At 40.6% G+C, this 16384-nt stretch overlaps 1 protein-coding gene across 2 annotated transcripts in view; it reads left to right on the forward strand.

Annotated features, from left to right (window-relative positions):
• The first annotated feature begins 2258 nt into the window (after nt 1-2258).
• The window catches only part of LOC145458227 (3',5'-cyclic-AMP phosphodiesterase 4C-like), a 128931-nt gene continuing 114805 nt past the window's right edge, over nt 2259-16384 (forward strand). Inside the window, exons 1-3 of one of the 2 annotated variants that reach the window (XM_080336540.1) lie at nt 2259-2396; nt 13475-13582; nt 15013-15139. In XM_080336540.1, coding sequence (XP_080192666.1) covers nt 2378-2396; nt 13475-13582; nt 15013-15139 — 254 coding nt within the window. In that variant the 5' untranslated portion in view covers nt 2259-2377. Of the gene's footprint in view, nt 2397-5668; nt 5804-13474; nt 13583-15012; nt 15140-16384 lie in introns of those variants that run through there. The other variant, XM_080336539.1, reaches the window with a different exon arrangement.

The following is a 16384-nucleotide window of genomic DNA, read 5'->3' on the forward strand; positions in this document are numbered from 1 at the left end:
CCACGTATTACGCAAGGTATATCCTAGACCGGAGTATGTATCATCGGATCAAATGATACTTTCATTAGACGGTGCAAGAAGCATGATTACTTTGATTACTGATTATCCTCGACTTTGATTGTACATTATCAATCCCCCCTAGACTGCCTCGCTACGATGAAATTATTGACGGTTGGGACATGCCATGGTGGAATATACCGATGTTGGACGCATTAAACTTGGACAACAAGACGGAATCGCCTACTATTTTGCCCATTGATTCTACGATACAGTTTCGGGGAGTAGGCTACACATTTCTAAAGTCGATACGTAACTGATCTTCCTTGAATGAGCAATGAGCATTGTGCACTTTGATGGGACGTCTGTCAGCAATAATTATTCAGATGGAGCTTTATAGTACTAGGTCTTGGCTGTTCTTTCATCCTCTCATTTGTGACTTCATGTTATTGACTTCCCCTTGTAGATCCATCTGTCTGCAATAATTCGACTGCTGCTTGTATATTTTTGCATTTCAACCGTGAAACACACTGTGTACCTGGAGAACATAGTAAAGATTAGAATAAATACTAATAATGCTTCCGTGCAAGCATGTATTGTATATTTTCGGTATATATATAACATATAAGGTCAGTTTTGGTTGGTTTGTTTGTCCCATCATTTTTATATCCTTTACAAAAGATTATGTAATGAATGGAGTCGATGAAAATATCTCAATTTACCCGAAAACGTCTCACATCCTTCGCATTCGTTATTGATTTGTGTCACCATCACAATGAACTCACGAGAAACCACGGAATAAAAATCATTCGCAGAAGGCTATATTCTTCACGTAGTGACATGAGGTTTACGCGCATGATAATGAGCACTGAGCAGGTACATGCCAAGGATGCGGAGATGTCAGGTGCCGATAACTTCCTGACTTTATATATAGCGAATTGTATGGCGTGAGTATAATTGTGCACAGCACAACCCTTTTGTCTGTAGCCAACATAGCTATACGTACGAATCGGTTGAGGTTGGCTAATATCTCGATACCCACAGAGTACATACACATTTTCACGATTTCAGTTCGTATTATTTCTCGATTATGGTAGCAAATGCCAAATGGTATCACACGCAGTCTCGGTAAGCGCTGTTTTAGGTTGGTGTGCTCTGCATCATGGTTGAGTATGAGAGGCTTATCAAGATTTGTCGAAGAAGCTCTAGTATAATTATTCAATTTTGAAGCAACCTCGGCCTTATGAATTACAGCAAGAAATTACTTGAATGCTCTGAGCTTTTTATCAGTAGTTCTGCGACGTGCCGCGAGACTCCATCCAGTCCGCGTTGTGATTCCGGCATAACGAACTCATTTTGTGTTGATCTGTATTTTTTGTGGGAATGTGGTATCGTAACGTTAAAAGTTATGACTATTTCTCTAGATGGAAACCGTACCTTTATCTGCATTCCTCTATTGATGTTGCTTTTTCATAGTTATGTGTGATGACAGCATTTAGTTGACTTTGGTGGTGGTATTCGCTGTTTTAGCGCTAACGAAACAAATGTTGTCTATCAGGACATCACTTTATCACTCTTGGTAGGCCACGAACTGAAGTACATGGTGTGTCTTGAGCGAGTGAAAACAGTAGAACCACTTATCATGATCATGATCATCATGATCATGATCACAGATAAAGTCATTACGGGGTGTCTTCTGTAGCAGAGTTACTTAGCAATATTCCGTTTATACTAATGACGGGTAATGCTATAGATTACTAACCTACGGAGGTTAGTAATCTATAGTAATACGAAGCACTGATTTAAAATTGATTCAAACCATTTGACACTCGAATGATATTGTATATTTCGAATATCGAATCAGATGATACGAAGCGGATGAGCAGGGTGCATGTATAAACCAAGTTTGCAACATGGTTCCAATCGCCCTCGCACCTGTCCATATCGTGCACGAAATGCACTATAGTGAATCTCTTGCATGATTCGCGCAGTGTCGTGTTTCTTCATGCTGCTATTATTATTATAGATTTTGAATTGCATTCCATCCGCTTAGGCAAATTACACAGCGCTCGTGTTCACGACATATTCCTAATTTCTCCTGGAGTATGGCCAATTGGCCAATTCCCCGCTGAGTGAACGCACACCAATAGTCTCGGCTAACTGAAATGCATGTGTGTAATAAGGTTGCATGGTAAATATTCGGTGCCTTAAATGCATAGGCCTGAAGTAAATCATAGCGTTCAGAAGAATTTGTTATGCAGGTGCACATAATTACTTATAGCATATGTCAAATCTTGTAAGACTATCGGCTGGACAAATCATACCCTAATTTTTGGATTTACCACCGAAAAGAAAAGGCGAACCGGAGCGATACAGAGAGATGTATGCACACTACATCAGTGAGTATACAATATATTATGTTGTGTAGTTTAATTACGGGTAATGTGAGATCATTGATACGCCGCGATATTCCTTCTTGAGATAGATACGTGCGGTGTGTATTTTTTCTAGCTACGCAGTGGTTCCAAACCTTTTTGTCTCCATTCCCCACTTCAGATTTATTCCAAGTCTTCATTCCCCACTACCCAAAACTCCTATATACCCTTTAAAATAGGTTTACCATATTTTGAGATCCTAAAAAAGGGGACAATTTTTTATAAATTCTGAAAGCTCCAAGAGAACTGGTGATTTTGAATTTTTTTTGACCGATGGTATTGTGTTGACTAAAAAAATATCTTCACTTAGACTCGGCTACCGATTTTTTTAAGAAACTCCGATGTTCGCAGCGACGGAGTCGCATTTTTCAGAGAAAAAGAGGACAAATTCCCTCAAAAGAGGACATTTAGGCGTCCTCCGAGGACACTTTCCATTTATAATTTTCGATACATAATTCCAGAGCAGTTAACTGGTAACGTTGATCGCACATGTGTCTCCGTAAATATCTAGACTATCCTGTATATAATGTTTACCAATTGCAACTATTCCCCAGCAGAAACCATTGAATTCCCCACCGGTTGTGAACCACTGAGCTACGATAAGGAATTCGCTCGAAACTGTTATATTTTAGAAGCGGCAATGCGAAAATGTGATGGGAAACTCGGTATAGGCTACTTTCCAAGACCTTCAGATTTGCAGATGGCAAGAGGGAAACCCTTTGCACGAGAATAGAATAGCTGTATTTAGACGCTATGTCCTGTGCATACCACGCATATAGCGACAATGTTACTGTATTTTATTACCGACATCCGCCCGTGGGCCAAGCTTTGGAAGTGTCTGCAATAATCTGACCACATCAGCTGGTGAGTTCCTGTTCACTAGTACAGTTAGTTGTTAGCTAGCACATGCTTTGAGAAAAGGTGATTGGAAGCACCGCTGAACTGCATGTGTTTAGGATGATGTGAAGGAGCGGTGTCTTTGAGAGGCGACCTTCTGAAATGTGTTCACTGTTCACCTTTCCCACCTGTCTAGATAAGATAATTGCGTTACCTTGTTGCGTGTAGATATGGTGCCCAATGGCCATGGGCATGGTCCATGTCCACACGACAGTGTTAAGTCACGCTATTGAATAATGGAATCAGGTTCGAAAACAGCCATTTCCACATCCTCTGCATCCTTAAATTTATGATTAAAGGTATTATGATTTCCGACCTCCAACTATACCGCGAAGTAAACATCGGCTGCGGTATTTTATCAAAAATATTGGATGGCGATACTGGCTGGCAAAGTGAATAATGAATGAAAATATAGGTCAATAATTATTCCAACTGACAGGTCATCCGATACGAAGATTCAAAAAGGCTTATATGCTCTGACATTAGGAAAGGCACGTAAGTCATCGTAGCAAGTGAACAAGGGATTCTTTATTGACCAGACCTGCCTTCCACCAACTGCTTCGGGGACTTTCACGGGGTGTTTGAGATTTCGGAAAAACACTTGATGATGCAATGGAGCTATTGCGATCTTCCTTAATTACGCTCCCCACCGACAGACGAACATTCTCAAACGATCTTAGAACAATTCATGAAAATTCTGACCCAATATGGACATTGGACAACTAAATAAATGGGGTGTGACTCGTGACATAAAATGACAATCGAGTGCTCTTCAGTCTTCATTCATAATACACGTCATATGATTGTTTTCATCGTTTCATTCTCGTCTCTTTGATATAATATGTAAAATGTATATCGCCAGAGCAATACGGTGTCTCAGTATCGTAGGATCGTATATTCCTGATTTAAGTTTCGATATTACTATATTGCGGCCCATAGCGCCCATCAAGTTGAAAACGTTTCCGTTTTCCCATTTTGAGTTGGCGACCTTTGCACTAGGATGATCTTGTCATCATAACCGAATATAATAAGTTCGTGACCTACGTTAGCCCTTTGTCACTCACGAAGTCGAATACCGGAGCACTCCCCCTCAGTCACAGTTTTTACCACGCCAATCTCACCGAAAGCCAGTTGCATCACAACGTAGTTCCCATCACCGAATTCTAAAACTATAATCTTGAATTCTGTTAAGCTCTCTAGCCAGTCTGGAATGAATTATTCTTTTTGCAGCTCTGTTAGGTCCCGTTGTAAAACGTGATCGGTTACTGTTTAGCGATCGATACCGATATCTTGCAAACCCCCAACACTGATGTTTGAAAAGCCGATTACAGCTGAGGCATTTCCTATATATGAACGACACATTTCAGCCGCTGGCATTATTTCTTAAAGACATACCGATCCTAGTTGTTGTTTCGCCGCCGAGAAACGAAATGGAGAGTATACTTAAATCCTCTGTTGCCATCGTTACAGTATGTAATTTCCAATTGTCAGCTATTGCGTCCTTCGCTTACCCTGCGATTAAGTCAAAATCCTACGTTTACATCGTGAGATATAGAGTACTCGCAAGAGGTCGGCGAAGCACATTTAATTCTTTCAGATAATTGCGACAAGAGGCGAGATTGTGGCGGGCTATCTCGCCTTTGGTAATAGCATGCCGTATGGAGGTGGTATTTGTTAAATCGTTTTAGTATATCTCGTTTGTGGCGGTGGATCGATAATTGTAGAAGTCAAACGAGCCGATTACGGAATCTTTGGAACCTATTACTGATTGAAATTCGGATATACGCTTGGAAATACCGAAATCCGTAGTTGCAACTCATATTATTGCTCCGGGCTTTGTTTACAGACCGCCAGTTTCACTATAGTAAAAGGTTAGCGGCTTTTCTGTTACACGGTATCGGAATCTGATTTTGCGCGATTCAAGAATTAAGAGTTGCACTTGAGATTGCTTCACCCCGAGCATGCATATAAACCGCACCTGGAGATAAGCATGCATAATTCAATAGCGGTAATGCAGTTATTGCGGTTTTGCTTATCCCAACTCCGCCAGAGTTTTTCGCCAATAGCATTTCCTCAACGCCAAGTCTTAAGTTCTATTTGGACGCAATTACTTCAGGGAACCGCTCGCCAATCCATCAACAGAACAGGAATTCCGATGCCAGCTAAACGCGCAGATCTGGATAACCTATCAGATAAGCAATAACACTGTCTCGATAACCCTACAAAGCTAAGGCATCTTTTTACCATTGTTGTTTGACTCCATTCAAGTTATCGCGACTACAGGAGCTATTGAACAATCAGCACAGCGGATACCAACAGGGGCTGATGATGAGTTTACGTGTGTTATTCTAGCTTTAGGTATAATATGAATAATGTTATGAACGATTCCATTGATGAGTGCAGTGAAATTACGGAGCTGGAGTCCAAATGGCTCATGATGAGAAGACGCATGTTCTTGAAAGGAACGAGTAAAGGTAGAGATAAATAACGATATTGAAGTAGGCCTGCTGTACGAATGCTTACTTATTTCATGCACATAACGTGTGTCAGTGCTGTAATAATATTTGTATAATGTGGGTGATCGTTGCTGTGGCGGCCTATAACCCTGTGCGTCATGTTTTTATTGTAGTATACCGGTGTTCGACCTGTTACGTTGTGACTACGAGTTGATGACCTCTCCCATTCTGATTAGTCAGCTCGTTCGTTAGGCAGCTCCTTTGCATACCTGAGCTGCATTTTCAAACGTAAATGATCACTGTCGCTTACCGAAAAGACATTTTCCAAGTGTACATTGTACAATGTGTCTCCGTCCGAACAAGTGTGAGATGAAAGTTGACATGACTTTCACAAAAAGCCTCAATGCCGCATCGTTCACCTGCAATGACGTTTACTGCACATCCGATTTAGTAGTCATGGAATTGGGCGCATTTACTCAAAGCATGATCTAAACCAGTGGTTCCCAACGAGACCGGACCGGACCTCCGCTCCTAGCTGCTCGCGGGTGCGACGCTCGTAAAATCACCATATCGCTACTTCGCTAGTGATACATTTACGAATGCACGAAACGTATTAAATTCCACGAAGCAAGAACAGAAATTGAATTAAGGCATGGTCGGAAATGTGTATACTGCCAATTATAACGTATACATCACGCTCGTTATGGCTAAGTACGGTAGAAGGTTACAGTTGGATGTGCTTTATATCCCAAGATTATATTTTCTGGAACCGCAGAACGCACAGATGCCAAGCGATGTATGTTGGAAATGGTCCTATATCTTTACAACTAACAGTTTCTCCGATTCCCACCACGACCGCCAATATTGCAGTACTATTGGAAGCAATGTTGATCTTCAACTACTGGCGATATCTAGGCTACTGTCCTTGGTTGGCTATTGTGGACCAATGGGAAATAATCGAACGATGTTGTACATATCAAAATCTAGCATTCTAACCTACTATGGTTGCTCAACTTCCTTGGGCGCGTTTGTATAAATTTGTAGCGAATATGCTATACTATTCGTAGTTCTTGTAACGGATTCTCTGGGCTGTCGAAAGCATGCAATATTCATTACAATATTTATATTATACGTTGATTTGCGGCGCCTTGATCTTGATGGCGATACGAGTCACGGCCTTTGATCTCGTTTCCAAATTCAAACGTGGTATTAGTCCTTTTATCTGGCCTGACAAACTCAATGCTGCTTCATGTCATGTATTAACGCATTTTAGAATTTAAATCCTCAACTCTATTGTACGTTCTACATATAAATGTATAAGATACATTTGGTAGTGGTTGTGCGCCAACCTAACAATTTTATCGAAAAGCCAGTAAAGAATGAACAAAAAAAGTAATTTTTGAATAAACTATCGATTGGTGACCAAGACCCTATAGCAGTCGCCAACTTGTCAAAGCCGAAGAGCTGTATCTTTACTGTATAGGCCACCGCTCACGCCGCTGATTAGCCATATTCATTGAAAATGTCGCTATATAGGCCACGGTGGCACCATGGTTGGGTCAACAGTTGTGTGACAGAACGTGATGACCTATTTTCTAAACAAGATGTTCGTCAATTTGCATCTTTGCGCAAACTTATTCAATATTTCAGCTGTTGTCGTTGTTTTGTTATGTTAATATTTCTTATAATTAATTCTTAATGGGAATACTTATACCAACGAACATGTAAAAGCAGAGGTACAGAACAAAAATCCAGAAATTCTGATGGTGATTTAAATTGCCAGATCTGGGTAAGAAAATTGAGGAGTGGCATGTCTGGCATATTACTCCACTCCCCAATGATGTGATTGCGATGTTGCAAAATTTCGACGACTAAAATTGATTGTTATTCGTTGACTCGTGACTCCGTGACGTTGCCCGGATGTTATTTTACATTCTAATACCAGTAATAAATATGAATAGATTCGTATTATATTGGTATTCAATTGGTGATTTTCAACTACAAATATGTTTCGATAGCTCACAGCACGTTAATTTAGTAGTATCAAATAAAATCCAACAAGCGATCAATCAATGACGATGATTTTACTGCCAATCTTTTAGCGGATAAATGCACTGCAAGCAAACCCTTATGCTATGTATTGGCAATATATCGCTAATTGGTTCACCACGGCAGTCAGTACTAGATTTTCGATTCATCAACACACAATGCATACTAATTGGCACCGGCGCAAACTGGATTGTGAGTTTGAGATGTACGAAACATGATGCACGCTGTCAATAGACCTAACATATATGGATTCGGGCAAGTACAATGATTCGAGTCCTGTTAACGCTTACTAAAATAATTCGCCACTTGCCCCTGAAATTTTAGTTATGAATGAGAATCATTGTATGAGTTAATGTCGATGCTTTTTACCCAACTCATCACAACATGCAAAGCATGTAGTGCAGAACAAATCCTGGTACGTTCTGGGAAATAAATTTTCTGGAATTTGTGACCAACACATGCAGAATTGTCGCAAAGTGCAATGAAATAGGCATGGTCGAAAAAATCTACACTATCTTTATGTGTTGTGAGCCTCTTTCCACGCCATCCACATTATTATGACGTCATCACGGGCAATACTTTCATACTGGACGCCCGATAGCCAGACCCAGGGCATTGTAGAGTCATGATGGAAATTGATTTGAACTAGAAGTTTCAGTACTGGCGTTGACAATAAGACGAGGAAAAGAGTCACAATTTATAGAGTTGAAATTTTCAGGGCATGGCCCATGGGTACTTAGCACTTCCGCCGTGCGGAGTTCCCCGGGCAATCTTTATTATATTTTGAGTGGTTTAAAAACAGAACATCTTGATGCGTTTGGACGGAATCCGTGGCACTTAGCAGATACTGGATTTTATCGAACAAATAATGTAGCACGTGCGTACACAACACCGTACATCGATCTAGATACCGGTCGCGCGGTATCTAGACAATGCCGAACTGGTTTACTTAATCGATTTCTGGAATGCGTTTTTGAACGCCGTAAGGACCGCGCATTGCGCCGGGTATGCGTCATTAAATGCGTAAGCAGACGTATGAATTAAGCAAGGAATCAGACGCACCGTAATAGCGCATGGTGGCTCATCGCTTATCGTATAAACACATGCGTCACGCAATGCGATATGCATCCCAAATCTTATCTTGTAGGTTATCGTTTACGGATCTCCATAAGATAATGTATCAGACTCGGCGAGTGATGGTGATGATACTGGATTAGGTCTGAATTCAATCATAGATGCGGATCGAAAAATAGACCTGTCCAATACCTTTCGCACACATGATGTGTGGCAATTGTGTGAACTGGATTATCGGGTTATCAGTCCCTATCTCTTCGTGGAGATTTTGTTGTCGAGAAACACATTGACAAATAACGTAATGACTTTTTTAGGGAGAACATGGTTAATGGAGAGGTCGGAAATTAGGAGCTGTTGCGATTCATCCCTCTCCCTAATTAGTTTCAAACGAATCGAAATTTCGGCTGTCCAATACTCAGACAGACACAACCAATTTATTGTTCAGTCACACACATCGGAATGCAGATATCGCCGAATTTGGTATGCGACCAAATAACTTAGAGTGTTCCTGTCTTTTATGGACGATTGATAGAGCTGGGAAAAATCTATTATTATATCACCGACTCGATACCGAATCGAATATTGATTAGACTTCGGGTCGAGAATTCAAGTAGCATTCATCATACATAATAAGAATGGATAGCTAAGTTCCAGTTTTAACCTTTTGCAAAATCTAATCCGAATTACAATATTGGCAGTTACAATTACCAAAATCAATATTGATATATTAATTAACCATAACTGCGACTGTGTCGGTTAATCCTTATTTTCTCGCTGTACAAATCGTCTCTACGAACATGCGTAACCTCATGCTGTATGTTTTTTATTCTGTGATAAAGCCAATCTAGGTTCCAGAACATCGACGGCGCGAAGAAGGTGTCAAAATGATAATTCCTTTTGATAAAATAGGTCTTCGTTAAAAGTTTTAGTACTGGAAAGAAAATACTTATACTATACTCAACTCAAATCAGTTCATCAATACTCGATTCGCATATACGTTCTTGGATCGTTGTTCAATCACGTATATGCGGTGTCTGATAAAGCCTAGAAGTTGACCATGTTACAACTTACAAGACGGTCGACATGGAATAATAATACAGAATAGCGGCCTTGTGTAAAATGATCGATGCAGTCGCAACACCATCAATATCCAAGTAACAACAACTCGAATCACCCCGAAATAGCCTTCAAAATATGAAAATCGGCATTGTTCTAAAACAATTGCAACGGCGCAGCACAATGACCATAACAACGGTCCGTGCGTGGTTGCGATTGTTTAGAACAATGCCGATTTTCATATTTTGAAGGCTATTTCGGGGTGGTTCCATTGCCTTGATGAAAATTTAATGTATATTATCAGAATCAGCGCGACTTTAGCTTTCAAATAAGATCAACTTTATTTAATTTGAGCGGTCGGGTCGTCATCTATGGGATTAGCAATTACGCTCCCGTTTCATGCTATGAAGCGACAACAAATCTGCCGTTGTCGCATCACTCGACCGTGACTCTCGTGCTGCCCATCTATCCGTAGGTTAGTTATCTATAGGTGAGCATGCAACACATTATCGTGTGACTGTGTACAACCACAAAACTATCCGAACCGTAATCACAACTTTAACCCACATGGTCGAAGGAGTCGTATGCTCAAACTTATATCTCTATGGATCGTTATAAACATGTGACCATATTCGCAAAGTCAACGGCCTTCGAGTTCGATTAAATCAGTGTTTCATTACCTGTTCGCCAGCACCCTCCAAGGGAAGATTTAGATGTTGAAGGGGGCGGAAAGAGTCAGGGGCGATGTGCGGGGCGATATGCGGGGCGCTGGGATTCGAGGGGTGGTATAGGGTGTGCTGAAGAACAATGGCGTCGCAGTAGAGGGTGCAGTAGGGACATTTGATTATATAGTTTAACAACAGTTCTATCCCTGAGACCATGAATTCCCATTGCAAATTAACATTCGACAAAATCTGTCAAATCTGGAAGTTTTTCGTTACGCTGCGCGCGAAATATATATCGACAATGTTTGCAACATGTTTCTATGTATACTGTGGTGTATTATAATTCATGTAAAATTAATTGCGCGTACATTTAGGTCGCCAATTCCTCGTTAAAATATTCCCGTCACGCTAGCTCGGGTTATTTTCCACAGAATGTTGCGAACTAGGTATTTTATCCCGCAGCGAACTGCGTGCCGATATCGAAGACAGAGCCACTGTGCCACTTTTAAGAGTGAGATCCCTTTGTACATTAAAGATGCTTTGAAGCTTTCTGGTCAAAAATCTTAACTAAATTTATTTGTATTTGCGAGCCACAAAATTATATCTTTAGAATATTTCTTCATCGTGTCATAAAGGATTATACTGGTTAGTGTTGCGACCCGCACCCTCACATGATCGGTATTTAATATGGATTGCTTTGTTTGGAATACATTCATGTTAAAGTTGATAACTGGGTGCAGTACTAAATTGAATTTGAGCAAAGAAAACTCAATACAATTAGCGCCCCCGTATTCCCAGTCGCAGAGGTGAATTAGGGATGTGTACACCGGGCTCGAACCAGATGGTATGAGCCCGTACCAGATGGTTGTTAGAGCAACCTTGATTTGATCCCGAATATAGCACATACAATTATTCTGGCGTTAATTATTCGAGTGATCATCGGGCGCGATTCAAGCTATTTCCAATAGTGAAGTCCCGCAGGGAGGGGGGCGCCAGACCTAAGCAAATTTCGAAATAATGGCGCTACAGGTAAAAGGGCCAAGCACCACTGGATTATATCATTATTGTTACCATGGCGATGCCGAGATGTCAGTTGTAAGTATAGCCTATATATATTTCCGTTCTCAAGGTATTGTGCATAAATACACCAATTGCCGATAAAACGCACTTGTCTTTTCCGATCTACTTGGCGAGGGATGTGATGTGACAGATAAGATTCTGTTTCCTGCCGTAACGAATATATTATAAACTAGAATATTGCGAATGGTAATTCGAAGAGCTTCTTGGAGGTACAGAACTTCAATATACAATTGAATAGTATATTCATATTGAAATGAACCCGAATATTTTCGGCTGACACTTGTCAGGGGTAATCGTCAGCAACTATAGTAGAGAATTGGAAAGAACATTGTATATCAACAATCGTATCACAAAATATGACGTCACCAGCATGAAATTTCGTGAATGAGAGAGCGTTCAATGTGCTATCGTGTACCACCCAAAAATAGTAAATTGAACGCTCTCTCATTCACGACATTTCATGCTGGTGACGTAATATTTTGTGATACGATTGTTGATATACAATGTTCTTTCCAATTCTCTACTAGTTGCTGACGATTACCCCTGACGAGTGTCAGCCGAAAATATTCGGTTTCATTTCAATATGAATATACTATTCAATTGTAGAATGGTAATTCGTAGGATTATGACAAAGCGAGTTATTGCGGAATAATCATTTTTTAAGTACGAATCGTTAACTCAACCAGAACAACGCGCTATAGCAAAATGTATTGGACGCTTGATGCTATGAAATATTTGTAAATACTTATAAAACCTTGAAACCCCAATATCGATATGGTGACAATGGTTGGTTAAAGCGTTTCCGTTCAGTATTATTATGTCGGTATTTCCCGCATCTATTATTACCACCCATGCGTCACTTGCCCCTTGTCCAGTGTCCATTTTCCAATTGTAGGTTTCGATTTATGCAGATTTAACAGACGTGACCGGCACCCTGTTTGCTTGATAGCCGGCACGGCTCTTGCCGGTAATACATACAAGCATAACCTGTAGGAGTTTAGGTTCTATAAATAGGGCTCACGCGTAGAGGGTCACATATGCTGTGAACTACATAAATATAGCCTGTATCCCCCGCGTTTGTGACTGATTGTTTATGTATAGATATGGTATATGGATGACATCTTTTGAAAATAATGCATAATATCTTACATAATATGTATAATCATAATGACAGAAATGGATGCATCGCCAGTTTCTTTGCAATTTGTGCCTCTGCGTCCGAACGGAGCATTCTGTTAGGGACCCAGAAGACGCGAACGCACACGAATTATTTTTTATGGGATACATAATCCATACAATACAGAGACCGATGTACGCTGTACACGAAAATCGTACATTTCGCTGACTTCCATCATAGCGTGTGCAAATCAGTTAGACTGCACTTGCTGGTAAGAAATTTTGCTTTCACGCCCATTCCAACTGGTTAACACGAGGCGATCACATCACTTCTTATGGGGATGTATCTGAGGGGTCGGTGAGATCTGTGTTTGTGTACCGCCCCAAGAAAGCAACACATTCCTATGGGATATATCCCCATAAGAACCACTGTATTTGACTCGTTTTACCCATCGTAATGGATGTGAAAGCAAAATCTGGCACCTTGAATGGCCTGATTTGCAACTTATACGCTGTGGTGGAAATCCTGTAAATACACCTCTTTGCCGACCATGTATTTAAAGTGTATACGGCCTCTTTTCGGCGAGAAATCAGCGGCGGTGTGCTGTTAAGGTATGATTAAAACGAAATGTCGTGCTTGTATTTTCAGGTGTGGTATCGTCTCGGCATGATGCAACTCTCGCTCGGTCCAAGTCCGCAGGAGATGCGGTTACTGGACATCAGCCAAAGTGCATTCTTCGTTCTTCGCTACACCAAAGTAAGACCGTAATCTTAGAAATAATGCGTTTCTGCCGGGTATGTGGAATTAATAGAATGGAAACGCTCACCACCCCAAGTCTATAATAATAACCCCGGCAAATATGAATGGTTGGATACGAACAAGCAAAAAGGCATGCTATGAACGAATCATAATATCTTCCATTCTTTAGTACACTGCAGTTTCGACAATGTTTTACACCAGGCCTTTTTGTAGATTACCACTATGTTGATATCGGCCGTGGCGATAGGTAGTTTCTCACCCCTGCTTGCATTGAGTGTAAATACATTCAACTATGCAACTACTGCGCATGGTCAAGGCCAGTGGTCCTCGAACATTTTAGACACGACCCCGTTTATGGTAGTGAACAATTTCGTGCCACCACCTTATCACAACATGTAACCAGAATGTTGGCAATGCCAACGGATAGTTTGATCTTGATGACATGGAAGGTTATGACTAGGGCGGTTTTTTTACCTGAAAAAGGGAAAATTTTGACCTAAAAATTCAGAATTTTGACTTTTTTTGATCTAAACAATCTGAATTTTGACCAAATTTTGACCTAACGTATGCAAATTAGGTTTTTCCCACGTAATTTTAAAATTGTACCACTTGTCTTCATTTCTGGTTGGAACTGGCTGTCCTAACGACGTATAGTTTGGCCTGAAAAAACGTTTTTGGCTTAGAAACAGGCAACTTTTTACACGAAAAAAACAATATTTTAACGAAATCTGGCCCTATAAAGAATTCCACTGGTTACAATACGTATTATGGTAAAAATCATTAAAAACATTTTGTAGTACAATGAGAGATACTTTCCTACATTCTTGGGTAGAAAGTGCATGCTCTTACTAAGAAGCTTGCATATAGGACGTTCAACAGCAGCAGTTGTTGGATGACAACACTGAAGTTGTGCGTACACCGCTGGTGACAAACCGTGCTGCTTCATTCTTGCAATGGTGTCTACATCACATTTTTTCATCATCCGCTTCTTGATATAAGAGTCATGCAATGCCCACGCAGTCTTGCTTCAGTTCGGATATTGCGGTACGTTGAGCATAACATCATGTCAACCTATTTGTTTCATTTGATTGTTTGATTCTCAATGAGCAGACAATGGGCCGTCTACAACGGTAGGCCTATAAAGTAGGCTACAAGCTGTAAAATGTCACCGACAGTGCAAAATCTACGATACAAACGAAATGCAGGTTGCAAAAAAGTTTCAACTTTGTAAACAATTGTGACATTTTGGACCTAACTCTACAATTTTGACCTTTTCGCCCAAAAATATATTTGCCGGCCCGACAGGAAAGTTGACGCGGACCGGCGGTTGCGAACCACTGAACTAGAATCACGAGTCGCAATGTAATGGAGCTCCATGATTTAAAATTTTACTGCCTGTTCAGTGGCTATAATTTGTTTCATTACAGATTCGAATGATATCCCGAGACACATGAAGGCTATCTTCATGAATTCGTTGTCTGTTCGACTGCCGACATTGCGAGCTAGACGAAGAGCAAGCGAGTGGTCCGCATTATACTACCCGGTTACCGCTGAGTAAGTAATACAGTTTTCGATATCCCGCAGTACAGCGATTCGTGAATCTGCAATTAGTTCATGAAATCTGAAACATTGTAACAGTCATCTGCCTGACTTGTGGAACACTGAGTTTAATGTAAGCATTAGTCTGCGTATTCTGTTCTGATTGTTTCTTTTCCCCACCTTCGAAAAATTACTGCTTGATCGCGTCAATGCATCATTCGTTATGGAGATTTTATTGCTCGCTACCGCCAGCTTGCGGAGAATATGGTATTTACCAAAATACTTTCATGCACGAAGGCTAGATGCTGGCGGCGCAATATGTAGTATACAATCTGTACATATCCTCATTCTAATCAGTTAACTGACATTTTCAAGAGTAGTGCGCTCAAATTGAAGTTGGAAATGTGAAGCATTTTGTGGCATCAGCCATTTGCAACAGAATGCCGCCGTATTCAAACCGCAGGTTAAAGATATTAACGAGCCGGACCCTTCTATTCGATCTCTATGGTATCGAAGTCACTCGCGTCATCGCTTCTTTACCCTTTCTGAAATTTCTGCTACTCATTTGGTCACTGTTGCACTTTGCATACGTCCTAGAACAGTGATACAGAGAAGGGTGAAAGGTTGTCAGCCGGTATTACGAAGGCAGTGTACCTTGCAAACCACGGCGGTTTAGTTAGTAAGTAGGTGTACAGTACAGCGATGATGCGCGGAAGACTAAGTTTTACAATATAAATGTTAGCAAAGTGATATTTGTCTCTACAACACACGACTAGGGCTGGGCACAATGATTCGAGTACTCGAATCTGAATCGAGTATTAATTTCAATGATTCGAGTCGAGTAGTAAAAGACTATTTTTTCGAGTACTAAAATTATACGCTTCTCACCCCCGAAAGTTAATTTATCAACGAGAATTATGGTATAGATACTAATTTTCACCGTTGAAGCCCTGAAACCTTGCTTGGCGGTATCGTAGCATACGAAACATATAGTACAAAGCTACGATGGGTACTGGACGTGGCACATTTCCGAAGTCATGATGATCCCTCAACATTGTCACCAAGTGGAATGAAATCGGTATGGTCGAAAAAATACCAAAGTATTTTTCATGGGATGGATAACAGGCATTATATTCTTTGTGGTGGCATAAACGGTACATATTTGAACATTAACGTATTGCACTCTGTTATGACGTCATAATAAGTGATACTCGATTACTCGACTCGACTCGAAGCATATTGCGTGATTCAGAATCGAAT

Source organism: Botryllus schlosseri, chromosome 16 (assembly GCF_051294905.1).
Source record: "Botryllus schlosseri isolate E-star chromosome 16, Bs_hap1, whole genome shotgun sequence".
NCBI lineage: Eukaryota > Metazoa > Chordata > Ascidiacea > Stolidobranchia > Styelidae > Botryllus > Botryllus schlosseri.